The 23930-nt window shown below is 35.2% G+C and overlaps 1 protein-coding gene across 1 annotated transcript; it reads left to right on the top strand.

Annotated features, from left to right (window-relative positions):
- Positions 1-1138: 1138 nt before the first annotated feature.
- Positions 1139-21429, top strand: zgc:123010 (uncharacterized protein LOC641500 homolog). Its single transcript, XM_051125833.1, has 16 exons — positions 1139-1337; positions 5585-5658; positions 8779-8859; positions 9064-9120; positions 9946-10152; positions 10264-10389; positions 12237-12285; positions 12820-12910; positions 12999-13140; positions 15292-15396; positions 15942-16020; positions 17352-17385; positions 17520-17594; positions 17684-17786; positions 17896-17999; positions 19190-21429. The coding sequence occupies exons 1-16, from the start codon at positions 1283-1285 to the stop codon at positions 19314-19316; spliced, it is 1509 nt and encodes a 502-aa protein (XP_050981790.1). The 5' UTR covers positions 1139-1282; the 3' UTR covers positions 19317-21429.
- The last annotated feature ends 2501 nt before the right edge of the window (positions 21430-23930 follow it).

Genomic DNA, 23930 nt, shown 5'->3' with positions numbered 1-23930 from the left:
ACAAACATCCAGCTTTTTGCTTCACAAGACATTCGAACAGATCGAATGGAGTTGTGCGGTTACTTGATACATGACATTTGGACTCTCATTCTGACGGGACCCATTTACTGCAGAAGATCCATTGGTGAGCAAGTGATGTAATGTTGCATTTTTACAAATCTGCACTAGTGAAAAATAAATATACAAAAATGTATTTTAAATTCCTTTTTTCCATGCTAAGTATACTACAAATATTACTACAACTACATATTATGTACTTAATAAAAATACCCTGTAACTGTACTTTTAGTATACTAAACTGGTATATTTAGACCCGGTTTCACAGACAGGGCTTAGACTAAACCAGGATTAGACCACAGTTCAGTTAGGAGAATTAAGTATTTTTTATGAACATGCCTTAGAAAAAAAAATTACTTGTGTGCATCTTGAGACAAAACAAAGGCACTGACATATTTTGAGTCAGTGCACGTTTCTTTCAGTTGAAACAGCTCAGACTTACATTTTAGTCTGGGACTAGGCTTAAGCCTTGTCTGTGAAATCAGGGGCTAAAGTCTGCTAAATTGGAACAACTAATTTTGTACTTAATGCACTTTATTTGTGCAGAAGTAGTGCTGAAATCCAACTAAAGATATGCTTAAGTATATTTGCTTGTGCTAAAGTGGAACTATTGCAAGTATACTTTAGGTACACTTTAAAAAATGTAACATTTAAAGTCCAATATTATTTAAAGACCACACAATCCTCATCAATAGTGACATTAAAACATATTTTAGGCATAATATTAAAAAACGTGCATTGTGCACAAGTAGTACTCCAATTAAAGTTTAATTAGTTTTTATATCAGTAAGCGATATGTCAGTAAATAAATGCATTTTAAATATATAACTTTTTTACTCGTTCAGATGAGCAAACAAACTTTTGTGCTTTGTAATATGAAATTATATAATATAATGTATATTTTTAGGTCATAATATACTTACTTATATATAAAAATGTGTCTTGCCATAGTAGTCAAAGAAGTATGAGATTGTGGAGCAGCTTTATGCCGAAGTTAGAAGTATGGCTCCAGAACGATATGGCCCTCGCGGCCCTTTAAGACACTCGTTCTGGGAGGCGCTTGAGTTCAGTTCAACACACCCGCCTGACGCTCCACTCGACGCCCAGGAAGAGAAACCCCACACATCTATCGCCACAAGTTTAAATATGACGATTCATTTGTTGTTTTGACGTGTTTTCTGTCGTGTTTACGTTCCTGTAGTGGTATTGTGGGTAATAATGCTGGATGGTTGGACTAATGAAGTTCAGTTTGGATTTCTGCCGGTTACTGGGGCTCAGCGGTGAGTTTCTCTGCATGGAAACTTTGTATCTCTCTGTCCGAGTTATAAAGTTAGTTTTCCATGAATCAGAGCCGTAAAGCACGACACGATCCGCTTATCTCGCCGTAAAGCGCGTTACGGACAGTGATGTAACTTTTTATTGTACTAGTCAATTTTATATAGATATAAAAGAAATCATGTTGTCAATTATGCAAATAGTGTGTAACTACACGTAACTGCGGTTGACACCCGCAGAGCTTTTAATTGCAGAATGTAATCGTTTCCAAACATTAAAATCTGTCAAATCCATAGTTAATGTTGCATATAAAAACATTACGAAGAATAGTGAACTCACGTTGTTTGTTAAAGTCTCATAGATTCTAAATACATTTTTATGAAAGTTTACAAAGAATTTATACACTCTTAGCAGGCTTCTTGTTTAAACAGTTTGGGTTTATTAGTGAAAACTAATTTAAATATTGAAGAAATCACATGCAGCAGGCCTGTGAATCACAGAGACACTAAATCTGATTTCAACAGATCATTTCCTGTTTGAGTGTGTTTTTAGAAACCTATTTAGACAAACTGCATCCTTACGGAGTGATGGTTTGTAATAATTTCAGTAGAATTATAAATTAAAACCACCGTTTGGAGGCTAAAGTTTGCCTCAAGTCTAAAGGCAAATATGGCTTTCTACAGTTGTAAACAGGGTTTTCAAAGTTTCTAAACAGTAATAAGCAACAAACCACTTTGTCAAGAACGATTTAGGATTCTTAAGTTACCACTATGCTTCTTTGGGAAGGTAACACAACTCTCGATCTTAAAAATGCAAATTTGTAGCTGTTTTTTGGAAAATGGTTGTTGACTTTTATCTGGTTTAAACTGGTAAACCATCTTGCTTAAGGTGGGCAGCATGGTTTATGAAACATGTAGCTGTTTACCAGCCAGTAGTCATACAGAAACCCCTTAATGTTCCAAAACACAGCTACCAGTTTAAACTGGATTTTGTCGTCTGGTCTCTTCAAAGCACCTTTGCATGGATGATTTTCCAAAGAGCTAGGGAATGAAAAATCTTTGAGGAACTTGAAAAAGTTCCCTTTTGAAATCAGGCTGTAAGCCCTGTTTAGCTTTATTTTTTCATTTTGAGTTTGTGTTTAAATGTGTGTATTGTCACCATGTTTTTCATTTTAATTTTTTGTATTTGTTCATTGCATGCTGTACTGCTAGTTTGTGCTGTCTAATATTGAGCTCTACTCAAAGTTTGTGGTAGAAATGCCACAAACATGCAATTAAATATGTAAATAAATGCACATTAGAGCATGATCTGCATGTGTTTTTTTTTTTTTTTCCAAAGTTGCATGGAGGGTTTTGTGAAGAGGTAGAAAAATGATTTTTTTTGTGGAACTTGAAAAGGTTTGCCTTTGACATCGGACTGTGCTTTTTGTGTGTGTCCGCGTGTGTGATGTCATCATATTTGTTTTCTTTTAAATGTTTTGTGTTTGTTAAACTGTTGCAATCTTTATTACATGAAGCATGAAGTACTGCTGTTTGTCTTGTCTAATACTGGGCTGTACTCAAATGTAAATATGCATAAGAACAAGATCCATCACCATAAAACGCTAAAGTGTACATAGTTTTTTTTTTTTTTTTTTTTTTTTTACTCTCTCTCTTTCTCTCTCTCTCTCTCTCTCCAGGGCTGTTGCTGTACACTGTTATTTGCCTCTCTGTTGCATTTGTAGTAAAATGTTTATAGATGTTTTGTCACATAGCCCGAGTAGCTTTTGACCTCATTTCTGGTTCGCGTTTTTCAAATGAATGTCTTTGTGTTAACATTGTAAGACCTTACAATTCTCACTTGTCTTTTCTGCTGTTGCATGCATTTAATTATTTGGCGTATGAATCAAGATTCTCATCTGCTGCTTTAATCAAATAGATTCTGCATATTGACTCACAGCAGTGAAAACTGTATCAGTTGGGATCATTTGCATGGAACAGTTTGCATGATTTAAGGAAGATGTGACTAGCCGTGGGCCACGTGGTTTCTGGATTTTGCCAACGTAAATCAGTTTTTTTTGGACTGCCATTGCCATAAAGTCGAAGTGTGAGATGAGTCACTTTGAGAGAAGTGTGCTAGCCAATGCGTCACACCTCAGATCACGGCCTGCTGCTTGCATACATCTGCATTTGTCTAAGATTTGCGGTGTAAGTTTGGCTGTGATTTGTGCATGTCTTTTCTGTATGTGAGATATTAAGAGTGTGGTAATGGCTAATGGGAGTGATTGAGGATATAGAGTGGCTAATGTGTTGCTTCTCTCTAACAAGGAATCAGTTAACAAGCTCATAAAGACTCAAAACCACATCTCTTTTTGAACCAGTAATGTTAGCGTTTGGTTAACAACTGCAAAAAAGTGGGACTTGGTCATTCTGTGCTGTTTTTGCCAAACAAAAATGGATATTTCTGACATTCTGCAGTTGACTGTATAAAACCCTGTGCTGAATGAAGAATAAAGCTATCACTGAATTGTCAGGAATCCCATAAAGTATTCTAAAAACCATCTGCTTACATTTGCTGATGGTAAAATCCAAAACACAGCTGCTGGATGATCTTCAGAGAAAGTATTGCTTTACTAAGCCACAGTGTAAATGGCTTTCTTGAGGAATGTTTTGAGCTGTCTAGTTTATGTAAGGCCGTGTAGCTTGGAGAAATGACTGCAGGGTCTAATTTTACCATTGCAAGGAAACTTTAAGCTAGCTGACAGTAGAATTGCAGTCTTGCAGGGCTTTTGCTCCCATATCAGTGACTGCTTTTTCCTCTTGCTGATAACTCATTTAGTCCTCGATTTGGTTGGCTTGTCTGCAGAGATGATGTGAAGTTAAAATCTTTGCACAGCTGGACCCTGCAAATAATAAAGAGCAAAAACACCAGTGGTGGGGGTTAAAATTTTACAACATAGACCTTGAATCTATTAGGGATGCAACAATAAAGTTAGTCCATGGTTCAATACGTACCTCGGTTTTCGGTTTGGTTCTGTCAGTGCCACATCAGTGTGTTGTTGTTGTTGTTTTTTTTGCGTCTAATTTACAACAAAATACTCCTGTAAACCTCTGTACACTGAAAAAAGTGTGGTTTAGTATATGTCTGCTTAATATTTCTTTTGGGAGAGGTATTATTTTTCTGATTTTTACGCAAAATAGGAAGGGTTTCATTCATACCGGATGCCCTCGTGCAGAAAATCCACATATGCGTCAAATAAAGATAACACTGACATTCCAGCCAGGAAATCTCTAATATGGATAAAGGCATCGCTATTGCTATAACTGAATGAAAACAGTTATAACGTTAAACGTTTTGAATGATAAAATGTAAGGACAATAAACACTCGTCTGCAATAATATATGGTTTATCTGTGTTCTTCAAGCCATCTCGGGTATTTTCATAATGATTAAGTATATTTGTAAGCCATTGCTAATCGACATACAGTATAGAATATATTATCTGCCTCATTCTATGATAAGAAGCCACATGAGATCACAAAAGGAAGTTATTTCAAACACTCGACTGATGCTGTGAAGTAAAGATAAGTTATAATGTTCTCTTGTTGGACAACAAGTTTAGAAAGGCTTGTCATTGTATTTCATTATAAGGGAAGATGCTCTGCAAGTGTTGCTTTTTCAAATATAAACAGGGAGGTGTTTCCTCATCTCAGCACGTGAAATCATGGGCACACACACAGCAAAATTTGAGAGAAATAAACCAAGGAAATTATTTAAATGCAAAACCGAAAAACTGCAATTCACAAGCATGTACTGAACATGTCGTGGATGTCGTACTGAAGGGTTCGATATTATATTGAGTATTGTGACATCCCTAGAATCTATGTACAGTGTTGTAGAGTAACTAAATTTACTTATAGAAGTAAAACCTAGACTTGATTGTGAGGGTTTTCATGGGTTTGTACTTGAAGCACGCTGGTTGAAATGACTGTCAGACTATTCCGAAGTGTAGGAGAAGTGGTCACAAATGTAGCGTATTTTTTACTTTAAGTTTTACATGAACATTTACAGTAAGCAATGCACTATAGGAAATGGTAAATGTTGGGATTTGACTACGTTCTGATACAAAAACAAGTGGCTTGTGTATATTTTCATTTCTGCATTATTAAACGTTTTAACTCTTACAAGGGTATGATGTTGGCTAATGCTTGACTGATTCTCTGGCTTGAAATTTGGACTTTATAGATTGTTTTCTCTATCACATCTTTCCACAGGCTCCAGTGATGAGAGGCCAGAGGAGATGGACACAGGTGCCCTCCCCGAGCAGAATGACCACACACTCTCACAGGTACAAGAACATTGGGCTTTTTTCATAAATTAGCCCAAGATGCAAGTTAAAGGAGTAGTTTGCTTCCAGAACAAACATTTACAGATAGTGTACTCATCCCATTGTTATCCAAGATGTTCATGTCTTTCTTTCTTCAGTCGTAAAGAAATTGTTTAACGCTAGATAAGACCCTTATTCTTCAGCTGGGATCTTTTAGAGCCCTTTGAAGCGGCATTTAAACTGCATTTTGGAAGTTCAAACTCGCAGGCACCATAGAAGTGATAAAATGTTTTCCTCAAAAAACATAATTTCTTTACAACTGAAGAAAGACATGAAGGAAAGACATTATCTGTAATTTTTTGTTCTGGAAGTGAACTACTCCTTTAAATCAGTAATGAGAAGTCAAAAGACCTGCACGCTACCTACAAACTGCTTCCAGATGTTTCTTGATTAATAGTTTAGTCAGAAAAATCTGAACTTTAATTAAAATGGAATTTAGGTCTTTCAACTACCACAGCAACTATTCCTGCACAATAACCTTGAGTGTGTGTATATATAAAGTTTAAGTTTATATATATACACTTAAGGACACTATAGATCCTTTTTTTTTTCTTTTTTATTTGGCAAGGACAAATTTAATTTAAAGGGTTAGTTCACCCAGAAATGAAAATTCTGTTATTAATTACTAACCCTCATGTCACTCCAAAGACCTTTGTTCATCTTCAGAACACCAGTTAAAATATTTTCGCTGAAATCAAAGAGCTTTCTGACCCTGCGTAGACAGCAATGCAACTACCATATTCAAGGCCCAGAAAGGTAGTAAGGACATCACATTCAGAAGTTGAATAAAGTCATTATTTTTGCTTTGCACACAAAAAGTATTCTCGTATTCATAACATTAAGGTTGAACCACTAATGTTACATGCACTATTTTAAGGATGTCCTTACTACCTTTCTGGACCTTGAACATGGAAGTTGCGTTGCTGTCTGTGCAGGCTCAGAATGCTCTCAGATTTCATCAAAAACATCTTAATTTGTGTTCTAAAGATGAACAAAGGTCTTACAGGTTTGGAACAACATGTGGGTGAGTAATTAATGACAGATTTTTTATTTTTGGATGAATTATCCTTTTAAACAAAAGTATCAGTACAGTGGTTTTCAGAATTGACTATTATAAGAAATGTTTCTTGAGCACAAGATCAGCATATTAGAATGATTTCTAAAGGATCATGTGACATTGAAGACTGTAAATTCAACTTTTGCATATATATTACTTCTTAAAATACATTTAAATAGAATCATTTATTTAAGTTGTAATAACATTTCACATTACTGCTTTTACTGTATTTTTGATCAATTAAATAAAGTCGTTATGAGCATAAGAATTATTAAAATTCTATACCACAAACTTTTGAATGGTAGTAAATACAGTACAGTATACAGTCAAACCAAAAATTATTCAGACATCATATATAATTTCTGATATATTTTTACTAGTGGGTGCAGGACACTATAGTTCATTTATGTAAGTGAGGATGGCAAAATAAAGTAAACTGTGACACATTATACCCAAAAATTCTTTATATAGCGGACTTTGATTAAAAACTTGGGACCAAAAATTATTCAGACACTTTGACCTAAACATGTTGTGCTTAAGTGTTTTTTTTTTTTAATTGCTAATGCAACCTGTGCACACCACAGACTGAACAAAATTATGCATTGCTTGATAATTGGTCAAAAGTATTGATAGATGTGTAAATAGTTGTGTAAATGATGTTATATGACATAATCAAGATGAATTTGTTCTGACACAGTTTAACTGAGTTCTTGTCACATTTTATTACCATTTTCTAAACTATACCGAATAAACTGTGATAATGTGAGAAATGTTGAAGTTGCCTGAATAAATTTTGGTTTGACTATATATTTATATTTACATGTTGAGGTAAACTCGCTTTATATATCCATCAAAAATCACCAGTTGGTCAAAATCAGTAGTTCAACTGAGTAAAATCAAACAGTTCTGAGAAATGTATAAAATCAGCTTTTCCAGATGCCCTCTTGATATTTATATGTAATGCAATAGCACTGATAATTTTACATATGGCTTTAACTGTCCAAATTTGTTTTGAGTCATTGCAGGTATCTTTGCAAAACCTCAGGTCTTTGATGTTTTTGTCAGTGCATGAACTTTATCTTCTAGTCATGCCTCAACATATCAGTTGGGTTAAGGTCAGGTCAGTGTGCTCCAAACAGAGATACTCCCAGCATATACTGTCCAGCTGCTTTGAGGCTCTTTTGTTCCAGGGAACACAGTGTATTATTTTGGTGAATGCTTCACATTCATGCTGAAACATTCAAATTGTGTCTTATCAGTCTATGATAGTGTGCGTTCTTTTACTGACTGTAACATTAGAGAGTGTAAGGGTTGTCTTCTGGCCCATAGCTTTTTCCCTGCGGTCATCTTTGAGAATTTAAGCTTTGATTTGCAGTTTATTTGGTTAACCACTTACAGGGTGAACAAACAATGGTTTCTTTTCACTTTCATTCAGTTGTACATGATCAATCTGCATATGGATTTATGGAGGCCAAAGTCCTTCACGGTGGTTTTGTAACTGTTTCAACCTTATTGTAGCACATGTAACTAAAGAAAACTGTCAAATAAGGTAGGATTACTTTCTTAAACATCTTTAAAAGGATAGTTTATGCAAACATGAAAATTCTGTCATTGATTATCCACCCTCTTGTCGTTCCAAACTCGTAAGGCCTTTGTTCGTCTTCAGAACACAAATTAACATATTTTCAATGAAATCTGAGAGCTTTCTGACCCTGTGTAGTCAGCAGTGTAACTGCCAGGTTCCAGGCCCAGAAGGGTAGTAAGGATATTGATAAAATAGTCCATGTGACATCAGCCGTTCAACTGTAATGTAATAAAGTTACAAGAATATTTGAACGACATGAGGGTGAGTAATTAATGACAGACTGTTCATTTTTGGGTGAACTATCCCTTTGCTACCCCTTTTGGACAGTCTCCAAAACAGCCTGCTTTTGCTATTTTACCCTGTTTTTCTAAAAGTTTTCATCTAAAACAAAATGTATGTATGTAATACACTAATACATCTGTGTTTGTGTGTTTTACAGGATGTCTTAATTGGTGAGGAGGGTCTCAGTGAGGAAGAGAAGGCTAGACGGAAAGCAGAGAGACGCAAAGCCAAGAGGAAGGTGAAAGGAAATAAACTTTAACACACTAAGTACAAGAATGAATTCACTTTAACCTAGAGTTGACTGTCAGGGCAGATCTATTGAGCATTGTTTTTTTCTTATTGTGAACAGAGCCGTAAATAGATCCTTGAATAAGCTTCATTACATCCATTGTGTTGCTGCCAAAAATGTTTTAATTTGCCTTTTTTTTTTTTTTTTTTCAAGCGTCAACGTCAGCGGAAGAAACTAGAGCGGGGTAAAAAGGATGAAAGTACTGAACAGGTAATTTTTTTTTTTTTTTTTTTTTCTGCATTGCGGATCAGTACATCATGTTTAGAAAACTCACTTTCAACCCTGATTATTGGGTATTTAAAAAAAAGCATGTTAAAAATAGTTTTGTTACACACACGCACACAGAACTGCCTAAAAGAGTCATTCAAAGTTTCTAGTGCTCACAAAGGTAGGGCCCTATGAAATCCGTTTTATTTCCATTTCCGTCAAATTCAGTTTTTTACGTTGTAATTTTTCTGGATTCCGTTTTTTTCCGTTTTAATTTTTATCAACTCCTTTTTAATGGTTAAATTAAATGTTATTAATCAAAGAGCATGTCTAATTAATTAAAATCATGAAATACAATACAATTTCACATCAAATTAGGCTGCTGTCCCTTTAAACCCGAATGGACGGATGCAGTGTACTGATACAAATCTGATATTCTCCCAACTGTTTACGTTCACCTAAGACATAACCGAGTGTGTTACGTGAATACTCGTCAAAATGGACAATTCAACATAATTTTGTGTGTATATCTACGGTCATTCTCTGTACTCGTGTGCTGTGTGACAGTTGCTATTTCAGTGTCTGCGATCAGAAAACCAGACAGAATTGAGTTCTGTTTTGGGTTGTCAAATTTATCCATATGTCTGCTCTTCTCTTAATCCCAGATATTGACATTTTTGAACGTTTTATGAGATGTGCAGCAACTGTATACTAACTTATGTCCCGCCATTTAGATCTGTAGCCTGTTACAGGTCAAATTTGTAAAATTATTCAAGTGCAACAGCTCAATTTTAAAATTATATACATTTTTTTTTTACTTTCTTCCAGGAGGAAGAGGAGGAGGAGGAGGACAATGCCGGAGTTGATTCTGAACTTGACGAGTCTGAGGAGTCTGAACCAGAGGAGGTGGAAGATATTGACCTTTTGAAGGTTGAAGAGAAGCCAGTTGCTCCTCCAAGTAAATGTCCTTCTGGACCTCCACTGGCATCAGGGAACAAAAGCAACCGGCAGCCGACAGCCCGCCCTAGTGAAGAGGTACAAAGACGGAGCCAACCGCACTGTTCCTGCTGATGGATTACCAGAGTTTGCTATTTGAGTGTTCAATTGTTTGAATTCCTTACTTTGACACTGCTGCTTCATTTTTAGGACCCAGGCTGGGATGTGAACAGTGCTTTTGTTGCCAATGCTGTCAGTCACATTCGGCCCAAAGCTAAAAGTAAAGGAGCTCACAAGTCGAAAGAGAACAAGGAAAATGAGAGCAGGATGGGAGAAGTGAGTTTTTGTAATTGTTTATTTAGTGTCCTGTGACATGTTGCTGTTTGTGGCTGCCCATACTCTTGTGTTGTAAAGGTGGAGCCCATAAATGCTGAACCTGGGCGTTGTCAATCTTGGGTATTAACATAGTTCATAAATCTGTAGGTTCTGTCACTTTGGGCTTATTTGACAGCTTTTATTCTTTTAGCTGATAGTCCTACCACTGTCCTGACAGATTGCATGTTTTGTGATACTGCAGATTTCGCTTTTACTCAACAAGCCCAACTGAGTTGTGTGTGAGCTTAAAATAGTATTAAAATAGTCTGTTTAGAAGTTGTAGGTAGGTCAAACTCCTACACAGCAGCTGTCTTTTTGGTTGTGAAATATTGCTTTAATTACGGCTGTGTATTTTTGTTTAGTTGTTTTTTTCTTTATTTTTCTTGAACAGTAGAAACCATCAAACAATTAAGGCAGTACAGTTATAAAAACAAAAAGAAAAAAGAAAGTATACACACATACAGATACCTTAAAGGAGAAATCCACGCCGAAACAAAGATTCACATATAATGTACTCACCCCCTTGTCATCCAAGATGTTTGTGTCTTTCCTTCGTAAAGAAATTGTTTTTTGAGGAAAACATTTCAGGATTTTTCTCCATATAATGGACTGATATGGTGCCCCGAGTTTAAACTTCCAAAAGGCAGTTTAAATGCGGCTTCAAACGATCCTAAATGAGGTTGTAAACGAGTCCAGCCGAGGAAGAAGGGTCTTATCTAGCATCAATTGATTATTTTTGTTAAAAAAAAAAATGCAATTTAAATACTTTTTAATCTCAAATGCTCATCTCGTCTTGCTTTCCCTGAACTCTGTGTATTCTGGCTCAAGACAGTTAGAGTATGTTGAAAAACTCCGACCATATTTTCTCCCTCAACTTCAAAAATCATTTCAAAATCATCCTACATCACTGCAGAAGTACCGACCCAGTCTTTGCAAAGTGAACATGCAAAGAAAATCAAACACCCTTAACAAATAAGGTAAAACAGCGATATAGGACGATTTTGAAGTTGAGGGAGAACATGAGATGGGAGTTTTTCCACATTCCCTATCTGTCACGAACCGGAAAAAACAGCCCAGGCAGAGCAAGACATGACAAGCGTTTGACATTAAAAAGTATATAAATTGTATTATTTTTATGAAAATAACCGATCATTTTGCTAGATAAGACCCCTTTTTTCTTGGCTGGAATCGTTTACAAACGCATTTGGGATCGTTTGAAGCTGCATTTAAACTGCATTTTGGAAGTTCAAAATCGGGGCACCATATCAGTCTATTATATGGAGAAAAATGCTGAAATGTGTTCCTCAAAAAACATAATTTCTTTACAACTGAAGAAAGAAAGACATGAACATCTTGGATGACAAGGGGGTGAGTATATGTGAATCTTTGTTTTGGAAGTGGACTTCTCCTTTAAGAAAACTAACCATGGTTTTACTAAAGTAAAAGTGTAATATATTTTGTAATACTTTACTAGTGATACTTTGCATGCGCTTCACTGTATTTTTGCCTTTTTTTAAATTTTTTATATATTAGTAAATTTTTATTTATCTATTTATCTTTTTTCATAATTTAAAAGAGAAGACATTGATAAGTGAGATCTCTGATTGAAGCCCTTGAAAAAAAAAAAAGTGTTTGAAAAGTCCTTGAAATCCCTGTTATTAGTAGCCATGTACAGTTTATTTCTAAATGTTGTTTTTCATGCAGCTTTGATTGTGTTGTGCTTATGACATTGTTAAAAAAAAAAAAACTGTAATATTTCTTTAATATAAATTAATGTTTTTTTTTTTTTTTTTTTTTTTTTTAAACAGGTCATTGGCTTATCAGATGCTAAAATTAAAAGAAGTGCCTTACTAGTAGGTGTGTAAAAAAAATCTTTCTTTCTGACACTTTTTTTTTATTTTTTTTTTTTTGTAGTTTGCCCTAAAAATGGTCATTATACTGCTATGTTGTTCCAAATTTCTGTGATTTCTGTCTTCCATGAAGCATAAAAAAAATCTGAACACTCTTTGAAAAACAAATTAAATCTCATCATTTGGTTTCAGAAGTTTGAGTTATATGAATTACTTTTATGGTGCTTTTTTTTTTTTTTTTTTTTTTTTATCACTTTGAACCTTGCCAGCCCCAGTCTGCATTCACTTTCATTATTTAAAAAAGATGTTCAAAAAAAAAATAGGTTTGGAAAGACATGAAAGTGAGTTAATGACCTAATTTTCATTTTTAGGTGAACTGCTGTTTAACAATATTTCAGATGCGTCACAGTAAATCACATGCTTAAGTTTTACAGTTTTTAAACAGGAATGTCATTGTCAAACGTTTGTGCTGTTATTCATTACTCATACATTCCTCCAAATCAGCCTCTTTCAAACAAGTCTTTCTTTCTCTTCACTCCAGAAAAAGGGATTCGGTTTGTTCAGGAGGGTCAGTACACACAAGCTGTTAGTCTGTTTACAGAGGCCATCAAATGTGACCCGAAAGACTACAGGTGGTGCTTGGATATACATTAAATCATTTCAACATGTACTATATTTCCTTTTCTTTTTGTTTAATTAACTTTGATTTTTGGATAACAGGTTTTTTGGCAATCGCTCCTACTGCTACTGTTGTCTGGAGCAGTATCCTCTGGCCCTCGCAGATGCTGAGAAGTCCATTCAAATGGCTCCTGATTGGCCAAAAGGATATTACCGTAAGGGAAGTGCACTTATGGGACTTAAGGTACGACCCAGTGGCATATTTATTGTTTTTTCTTCTTTATTCTGCAACGCGAAAGTAAGCCTACACAAAAATAAAGCTGCTTCACAATGGCATAGAAGAACCTTTTTGTCTAAATGGTTCCATAGAGAACCTTAAACATCTGAAGAACCTTTCTGTTTCACAAAAGGTTCTTTGTGGTGAAAGAAGGTTCTTCAGATTATAAAAAGGTAAGAACGAGATGGTTCTTTTAAAGAACCTTTGACTGAATGATTCTTTGTGGAAACAAAAATGATTCTTCTATGGCATCGCTTGAAGAACCTTTTAAAGCACCTTTATTTTTAAGAGTGTATGGGTGAGACTTCCGGATCATTAGCCACTATAGGGAAATAACGAGAAGAATAATGACATGCAGTTGCTACAAATCAGTGTGTTTATAATTAAGATAATACATTAGAATAACATGCTAAGACACACCAATTTGCAATATCAAGCAGCAAAACAAGCTGTTTTGTACAGCTAAAAATAGCTAGATGTGGATGAGACCGGAAGCCAGACCGATAAAATGTACAAATGTTCTTACGAGAAAAATAAGATGGATTTGGTGGGAATATGCATATGCAATCATGTGAAAAAGTTAGGACACCCTATTGAATTCCATGGTTTTCCGTATCAGGACATCATTAAAAAAAAAAAAAAAAAAAAAAAAAAAAAAGGTCCTTGGCTGGTCTTACAAATTTGAAAATAAAAACATGACAAATTGCACTGTGGAAAAGCCATGTGTGACAAAGTTAGGACACCCTTACTGTTAACATTGGAATTAAGAGGGTAAATAATAGTCAAGCACTGCTAATCAAATAGTTTTGATTAACTGATCATCAGCAACTCTGAGCACCTCTACAAAAGCATAAGCTTTGGCAGTTTGCTGGTCTGGAGCCTTCAGGTGTGTGTTAACACAATGCCAAGGAGGTAAGACATCAGCAATCATCTTAGAGAAGCAATTGTTGCTGCCATCAATCTGAGAAGAGTAACACAGCCATTTCCAAACGATTTGAAGTTTATTCACAAGTGGAAGACATTTAAAACAGACACCTCTCCTTCCAGGAGTGGACGCCCAGAAAATTCACCCCAAGATCAGACTGTGTAAAGCCAAGAGAAATGGCAGACAACCCAAGAACCACACCTCAGACTCTACAGGCCTCAGTTAACATGTTAAATGAAGAAGTTCATGACAATGCCATTAGAAAAATATGGGACAAAAATGGCATGTTTGGAAGGCTTGGCAGAAGAAAGCCTCTTCTATCTAAAAAAAAAAAAAACATTGCAGCACAGTTTGCAAAGTTGCATCTGAACAAAACATAAGTCTTCTAGAATAATGTCCTTTGAACAGATGAGACCGAAGATGTTTGGCCATAATGCACAGTGCCAAGTTTGGTGAAAACTTAAAGAGCATATCAGCACAAACACCTCATACCAAAAGACAAGCATGCTGGAAGAGGGCTGATCATTTTGGGCTTGTTTTGTAGCCACAGGACCTGGGCACCTCACAGTCATTGAGTTGGCCATGAACTCCTAGAGTCAAATGCGAGGACATCTGTCCGACATCTAAAGTTGGGCCAAAATTGGGTCACGCAACAGGACAATGATCCCAAGCACACCAGCAAATCTACAACAGAATGACTGAAAAGAAAAGAATCAAGGTGTTGCAATAACCCAGTCAAAGTCCAGATCTCATCCTGACTCAAATGCTGTGGTGAGAGCTATGCAAAAGCAAATGCCCACAAACCTCAATAAACTGGAGCAATGTTAAAAAGAAGAGTGGTCCAAATTCCTCCAGAGCGATGTGAGAGACTGAGAAAGTCACACAGAAAATGAATGCTTCAAGTTATTGCTGCTAAAAGTGGATCTACAGGCAATTGACTCATAGGGTGTCCTAACTTTGTCACACATGGCCTTTCCCTGTTGGCTGTATTTTTCTCACATAAACAATGACACTGTTTGATATGTCATGTGATGATGTTTATCTGAGGATTTATTTTCCAAATTTTAAGACCTGCCAAAAACCAGATCATTTTTTATGTCCTGATACAGAAAACCATGAAATTCAAAAGGGTGTCTGAACTTTTTCACATGACTGCAGATAAGTATCAGTGAATCTTGGTTTGTTTGCAATAGAGGTACAGCGAAGCTGAGAAAGCCATGGATCAGGTGCTAAAACTGGACCAAGACTGCGAAGAAGCGGTCAATGACCTCTTGTACTGTAAAGTACAACAGCTTATGGTAAGAAAAGGATTTCTCATTGTAGCTCAATAGTAGAGCATAGAGCTAACAATGACAAGGCTGTGGGATTGAGTACCAATTTATATGTTCACAATGCTTAAACTTGCTTTTTACAAAGCCTCTGCAAGGTGGATACATGTCATTGTTGTGAGGAAGCAAAAACCCCCAAGATAATTACATTTACTTTTTTTGGTTCCAAATCTTCATGGCTTTCTTTTCAATTAAATAGCAGTGGAAAGAATGATGTTACAAAAGCTGAGTCCTTATGACTCACACACATTTTTGGAGCTGCATAACTTTGGTTGGAATAAAAGCAGCTCAGACATGCTAAGCATCTCCTTTTTTGTTTCACAGAAGAAAGTCAAACAAGTTTGCAAATAACAAAAGGGTGAATAAATATTTTTATGTTTGACTAAAGTGTTTCCGTTTAGAATGGGTTCAGCTTTAAAAATACTTCTTTGAAAGCAAAAGTATTTTGATTCATCAAAGTATACACAGAAATATAATTTGAGCCCTGTAATGAATAAAGGCGTTCTCTTTGTTAGGATTTTGGCTATGATGAGGAACAGAGTATTCAATTGCTGGAAAAATACAACACTGTGCAGGCTGTTGTTGCAGCCAAGGGTAAGAGCTTTTTCATTTTGCCTAATTTTTCCATTGAGCCACATGAGGGTGCTATTGCTTCACTGGTTTGCAATAGAGACATGAGAATTGGAAGTTATTTAGACCAGACTCTTAAATCACAGTACATGTTATTTTAGAACATGCAAGGAAGTAAACAGAAATATTATTAAATATTTATTTATTTCTTCTCTGAAATAAATTTTAAAATGTAACTTCTTCCTGTGATGCAAAGCTGAATTTTCAGCATGATTACTCCAGTCTCGGAGTCACATGGTCAATATGCCGATTTGGTGTTCAGGAAACATCTATTATAGTGCAGGGTAAAAATTAATTGCGAGTAATCCGGTGTATGAGTCAAAGACATTAAGATGTCCACATCAAAAGAAATTTACAAAAGTGATTTTATGTCCATAGAAAGCACATTAAATTAAGAGTGTACTTTTAAGGTTTTTGGAGAATAAAATGTCAAAATTTAGTTTAAGTAATGTTACATTGTCATCCAGTGTAACACAATATTTATGTAAAAATTCAAACAACATGTTTGTTCTGACTTGTACATATTAAAATATATAAAAGAATAAGGGAGCATATTAAATTTTATTGTGTTTTAAATAAGTAAAAAAAAATCTTTCTGACAAATGGGCAAAACCTATATAACCGATAGTGGCAAATTTTAAATATGTAGAATTACAACTAATTAATATTTGGGGTAAAAGTAATTCATCTTTAAATGTCACACATTGATTTTTGTTGTAAATATGCCTGACAAGGTTGTTACACTGAATGACATTTTAGTGGGTGTCTCTGTAAATTAGGGAGTTTTTTTAATGCTCAAAACAAAAACAAAAATGTAATTAAATTAAAAGGAAAACTTTTCCTTTTTTTTCTTTTTTTCTTTTTTTTTTTTTGAATAAACAACATTTTAAAGCAGTATTAATTACACTTGTTTTTATGCTTAAACCATTTTTTGTCTTTGACCCGTATATAATATATGTGTGTGTGTAATTATGTATATTTATTATGTATATATAAATACACACATGCATGTATATATTTATATATCATAATATGAGTTAATTTTGCCTTGAAATCAAAACTTTATCTAATTGATTTTCTCTTTGTTTTAAACCTGATGAATATAACAAATCATGCAGAATAAGTTTCATTTCAACAACAGTTTTGCACATCAGTAAAATTTTATATTAATGCGCAGATTGCTCTGCCAACATAAACTAAACTCTGCTTCGTTGTACATAACACCCCATTGATAATTCGGCACACTAAATTAATTTCTAATGGCTAATTTGTGATGTAAAATGTTTATTTTACAGCTTCGAATCAGGACTGTGCTCTCCTCCAACCAGGGTAAACCATTATATAGCTGATTTCAGTTTAAATATTTGCATTTATTTGTTTTTATTTTTGAAACATTGTTTTCTCCCTCTAATTCTGTATCCATTTTTTTTCTCTTTCTGTCTTTTCTGGGTCTCTTTCACAAGTCCTTGCAATTCCTTGTGGGTGGGCAATGTGACCACAGAACTGACGGAGAAACATCTGCGGGACCTGTTTAAAATGTGAGATCTGTTGCCGTATTGGCTTTTTATATTTTAGCTATAAAATGATTTCATTGATTTTTGTTTTAATTTTTGATGATGTTTGCCAGTTATGGAGAAATTGACAGCATTCGGGTTCTGCATGAACGTTTCTGTGCGTTTGTTAACTTTAAGAATGCCAACATGGCCTCCCGTGCGATGGAGAAACTCAATGTGAGTGAAAACCAGATGATAATTATTATTTTTTTTATTTTTATTATAAATTATTTTTATTATATTTTATACTGCATTTTTATACTTGTATGTGAAACACTCTTCTCAGGGATATTTTATTGAGAATACCCGACTAGTGGTTCGATATCCAGATCGACGGATTCAGAGAGTCCTACCAACACCTGCCCTTCAACAATCTGCCGGGGCTGCTGGGTAATTTAATCTCTTTGCTGTTAAAAGATTAGTTTACTCCAGAATAAAAATTTACTGGTAATTTACTCACCCCCAAGTCATCCAAGATGTTCATGTCTTTCTTTCTTCAGTCGAAAAGAAATTAAGGTTTTTGAGCAAAACATTCCAGGATTTTCCTGTTAGCTTTCCAGCATGATTACACAATGTGTGAAGTCTTAGATGTGCGTCGCAGAGCTAGTGCAAGACTAGCATTTGTAGTTAAAAAGTATATTCATTTTTATTTGTTTTATTTTTTTTAGAAAATTACTGATCATTTTGCTGGATAAGACCATTATTCCTTGGCCGGAATCATGTAGAGCCCTTTGAAGCTGCAATGAAACTGCAATTTGGACCTTCAGCCTTCTGATCCCTATTGAAGTCCACTATATGGACAAAAATCCTGGAATGTATTCCTTCAAAACCATAATTTCTTTTCGACCAAAGAAAGGAGCTTCAAATGGCTCTAAACGATCCTTGCCGAGGAAGAAGGGCCTTATCTAGCAAAATAATGTCATTTTTCAAACAAACTGACAATTTATATACTTTTTAACCTCAAATGTTCATCTCGTCTCTGCGATGCACATGCATAATCTGTGTAATCCGGGTCAATACAGTTAGGGCAGGTCGAAAAACTCCCGTCTCGTTTTCTTCTTCAACGCCAAAATCGTCCTACGTCGCTGTTTTACCTTTTTCTTTTTATTTTGTAAAAGGTGTTTGATCTTCTTTGCATGTTCACTTTGTAAACACTGGGTCGGTACTTCTGCAGCGATGTAGGACGATGTTGAAGTTGGGGAAGAAAACGAGATAGGAGTTCTTTAACATACCCTAACTGTCTTGACCGTATTTACACAGACTTAGAAAAGACGAGTGTTTGAGGTTAAAAAAAGTAAATAAATTGTCATTTCATTTGAAAATGACTGTAGATCCTTCTACCTCGGCTGGGATCGTTTAGAGCCATTTGAAGCTGCATTTAAACTGCATTTTGGAAGTGCAAACTTGGAGAACATTCCTGATTTTTTTTTTTTTTTTCTCCTTAAGAAACATAATTTCTTATCGACTGAAAAAAGACACAAACATCTTGGATGACGAGGGAGTAAATGATTTGTACGTTTGTGTTCTGGAAGTGAATTTCTCCTTTAAGAAATGTCCAAAGAATTTCATCTTTCTTCCAGGCCAAGACGCAGAGGTCCGGTCAACGGCGATGAGTGTTACTTCTGGAGGACCACCGGCTGTCATTTTGGAGATAGATGTCGCTATAAGCACATTCCTGATCATCGAGGCAAAGACTGGCAACCCTGAGTCAACGCTAGCCTCTCTTTTCGTCTCCCCTAAGAACTCTGGGAGACGACTGCATGACTGTAGGGACTGTAATCTTCACTTTGATTATCTGTAGGTCAGGACCAGTATTGTGGATCAGAGTCTTACGACGGCTCTCTTGAGGTCAGAGTGCTTCGCCGTCAGACTCCGAACCTCACGGGGTTTCAAAGCAGACGGGACTCTGGGAAAAGTGTCTCTTTTGAGGTGAGGTTTGGGTGGTGCAGAGTGCCAGAGCATCGCTGCACCGCATCGCCGTCTGCTGAGGTTTACACGGCCTCTCATATCGTACGCTGTCTTCTCTCTTCCTGTGCCAACTCCACCAACCCAAAAGAAGAGCCGTAGATCTGGTCTGACATTTGAGCTCATCTTGAGAGAATGACTTTGATTCTGTATTTGAGGATGGGAGAATCGTACCAAAGAATAATACTAGGCCATATGTGAATTTTACATTGAGAAAGAGAGAAAAAGGCTTTCAGGGAAAATTAGCTTAGTAGTTTTACATGTGTGTTTTGATTTGTTTCCACCATCTCAAACACACTCCAGCTGTTCATTCATCCATTTTTCTAATTGGACTTTTCCCACTGTTTCTCTCAAACAGCCCCAAGTTTAAGACGTTTGAGGGCATATCAGTATTGCAAGGGTTAGAGCAATTGTTAGAGCAAATCTTTTAGAAATTACAACACTTGATAAATTATTTTCAGTTCTCCTTTTTGTTTTTCTTGCAGTCTTGCACTTTACAATATCAGATAGTGAGCTTGGGCATTTGAAGTCAGCTATAGGTTGTTTCTCGAGTGAAAAACGGTGAATGAGTGGGTGTTTGGTCAGAATCGTGTTGCTAAGGTATTGATGATCAGTGGTCATCGGTGGTATTTTTTCATGGTGTTTATCCAATGGCACATCGTTGCCGTTTAGATATTATTTACATTTATCTATCAACAAACATGGAATAATGGTTTCACGTAATGTGATCGCAAACAGTTTCGATCGTAGATCATGTCATGCTGCTCCACAAAATGCAGAAAACCTTGCGGTTTTCTTATGCAAGAGCTCTGAGACAGGAAGCTCTTGCTTTGGCACTTTTCATACTGTCAGCGCAAAGTTGATCGGGTGGTTTTCATCATTTCCTCTTTTATTTAACATTCTTGCCCTGGGTTTAGTGGATGAGAAGGAAGTTAGCTGTTTAAGATGGTTCGTCATGTCTTCCACCTCATGACATCTTCTTGTAGAACAGCATGCACATTTTTTAAGTTATTGTTGGTATGATTTTGATTTCATCAAGCGATATCGTTTCAATGCATTTGAAAACTCTCATAACCTCGTGACACACTTAACCAAAGAAACACTAATGTTTACCTAGTGTACCACAGACAAACACATTGCTATTTTTGTACCTTACACTATTTACGACGTGTCAGTTAATGATTTTTTCCTCAGTTTTTAGATACTGCTGCATGGGTTTTTGTGCAGGCTGTAGTCACACTAGTGCTTTTAGTTTAGTTGGGCTTCGTTTGACTCTGTGACAGTCCAGAGTTCTTTGAAAATATTTGCTTTACTATCAGATGAGTTATTTTAGCATTAATATTTAAGCTGAGGTACCTCATGAACAAAGGAGTTTTATTTTAGTCTGAGCTGAATAATACAGAACAGTAATGTGTGTCTGGAGAAATGTCACTTTTGTTGGTTTGGGATTGAGGCGTACACTTGTGGTTCTCATCATTTTTAGTTTTTTAAAAAATGCCTGTATGTTCAAATAAATTATTTTTTTGATTTTTTTTTTTTTTTTTTTTTTTTTTTTTTTGAGGAGTCTGAAAACAGCAAGAGTTCCTCACTGTTGTGCTGCTCAAAGAGCCCTTAATAGTCATCCATTAAAAGATATTTATCACTCAAAAAGAGGATTTTCCGTCTCTTTTTGGTTGTGATATCATTAACAGCGATTCTTCACTTTCTCTATTGATTTATGTTTTTCTTTTGTGGCCTTTTCCTCTTTTATGTCACATTCATGCTCCACATTTTTTTTTTTTCCAAAAGTTATTTTTACCCTTATTTAGCACGGCATTAAAAAAAAAGTCATCATAATAAATGTATTGAAACTTGATTTTCTTCTGTTCTTTTTTTTGTTTTGTTTTGTTTTTGGTGCTATTCAAAGCAGTTTGTATTGGAATACTAGTTTGCTGTCTAGTCTTGAAATGCAGTTTTTTGCCCCAAAAAATGATGCCAAAATAAATGTCCTTAAAATATACACTACCATTCAAAAGTTTGTGGTCAGTAAGATTTTATTTAAACAAATTAAGACTTATTTAACAGTGATTGCATTAGTTTGATCCAAAGTTAAGGCAAGACACTGCAGGTAAATAAGGTAAAAAAAAAAATTAACTAATAGTTATCACCTTACTTACCCTGTTGATTTTTTACATTGATAAGTGCAAACATTTTTTGTATTACAAGTTTTCTAAAATGTCAGGTTTAAATATGCAAATGAGACATTATTTAATGAAATATGCACTAATTTGCATACATTTATAGTACAAAAATCTAAACACTGGATGAAGTCGGTTTCAAAATTCTTGTTTAATTTTTTTGGACATATTAGAGTCAAATGTTTTTACTTTGTTTTTGTTTTGTCACTCTTGTCAAACTTTGCAGTTTTTTACTTTTTTTTTTTTAACCATTTTTGGGGGGAATAAAATAAAATAAAGCAAATTATAAAATAAAGCAAATGATATATAAACATCCTTCTGCAAAAACCTTCAGGATATAGACAGGAATAAAAATGTAAAGTTTGGTGTGTGTAAGTGTTACTGAAGTGGAGATTTATGGCTCAGTGTTAGAGAAAAAATTCTCATTTTGAGAAAAAGGCCTTTAGAAATATGTATTATAATTGAAATCTAATGACACAAATAGATAAAGTGTTATAAAAGAAATGCTCAACAGTGCCTTTTGGATTCTTTCTGATAGTCTAAAAAAGCATTTTATGAAAAACCAAAAATCCCAAATTTTTAAACTTGATGGGCGCATGGGGAAAAAAATGCATTTTTGCCTGCAGTGTCTCCCCTTCAAGTAAAGACATTTATAATTTTACAAAAAAATTCATACATGATGGTTTCCAAAAAAAACAAAGCATGACAACTGTTTACAACATTACTGATAATAAATGTTGCTTTATCAGCAAATCAGCATATTAGAATCATTTCTGATGGTTCATGTGACACTGAAGCATAAATAAATTACGTTTTAAAGTATTAAAATGGGAAACAGTCATTTTAAATTGTAATGTTTCACAAAATTGCTGTTTTACTGTATTTCTGATCAAATAAATGCAGACTTGATGAGCACTTTTTTTCAAAAACATTTTAAAAAATCTTACCAACCCCAAACTTGTTAATGGAAAATGTATATTACTAATTTTCCATTTCCATTTTCCTTGAATAACCTAAATTCAAGTGTGTATCTACCAGCTGACGCTAGAGGGAGTTCTTGCATTGGATTCATAATAAACTCTAAGTATGCTTAATAAAATAAACTCCATATATCCAGCATAAATCAAACTTGGTATAATGTGAGTAAATTTTACTGTTTCTATAATTTTCACAAATATCTAGTATGTTTTGATAGCATCGGGATAGAGACATCCAAAATAACTGAAGCATCACAAAATTCTTCTCTTTCATCAGCAGCACTTGAAAGTGACCTGTGGTTTGTGCGGTCACAGGCGTCCCATATGAAGAGCACATGGCACACAGAGTCAGGGAAAATACTGCTGGATCTAAAAGCATGCCTCCACTGTATCAGGGAAAAAATGACTTATGCGACCTACAGCATGTATGACCACCAGTCTGCTATTGTGGCCTAGAGCCAGTGGTTTGTGGCCTGTATGTATTGTTTAGGAAATTCTATTGATAACACAGCTGTTGGTAAGAGGCCTTTGTGACTTAAGACCTTTCCAGTAAATGTGTGTTTTTATTGAGCATTACGTATAAAGCATTTCAAAGAAATGGTTTGCGTAAAAATAAAAATTGGCTGAGATGTTTTCACCTTTAGGCCATCCAAGATGTAGATGAGTTTGTTTCTTCATCAAAACAGATTTGGAGAGATTTAACATTATATCACTTGCTCACCAGTGGATCCTCTGCAGTGAATGGGTGCCGTCAGAATGAGAGTCCGAACAGCTGATAAAAATATCACAATAATACACATGACTCCAGTCCATGAATTAACATCTAGTGATGCAAAAAGCTGTGTTTTTGCAAAAAAAAAAAAAAAATCCTATTTTTATGATGCTTTTAACTTCAGTTAGTCCTCTATCCCTAATATTGCTTCAGGAGAGAAATTTGTACAGATCAAGCAACTTTTGTGAAAACTGTTCTAAACAAATATGTTGGTGGATTTTGATTTGAGAAGACAACTTGCGATGGACTTTTCACTGGAGGAAAGAACATTTTAATGTTAGAATACCTTAATTATTGATTTATTACAAAAGCACAGCTTTTTGCTTTACAAGATGTTAACTGATGGTCTGGAGTCATGTGGATTACTTGTGAATTACTGTGATGTTTTTATCATCTGTTTGGACGGCACCCATTCACTACAGAGGATCCA

The sequence above is a fragment of the Labeo rohita genome, chromosome 13, assembly GCF_022985175.1.
Source record: "Labeo rohita strain BAU-BD-2019 chromosome 13, IGBB_LRoh.1.0, whole genome shotgun sequence".
NCBI lineage: Eukaryota > Metazoa > Chordata > Actinopteri > Cypriniformes > Cyprinidae > Labeo > Labeo rohita.
The sequence above is the reverse complement of the archived record's forward strand: the minus strand, read 5'-3'. Positions and strand labels throughout refer to the sequence as shown.

Coding starts and splice junctions, on each gene's coding strand:
- zgc:123010 (XM_051125833.1), top strand. CDS start 1,283: ATGGTTGGACTAATGAAGTTCAGTTTGGATTTCTGCCGGTTACTGGGG. Junction 5,659..8,778: donor ATGACCACACACTCTCACAG/GTACAAGAACAT, acceptor TGTGTTTTACAG/GATGTCTTAATTGGTGAGGA. Junction 15,397..15,941: donor GTAAAGTACAACAGCTTATG/GTAAGAAAAGGA, acceptor TCTCTTTGTTAG/GATTTTGGCTATGATGAGGA.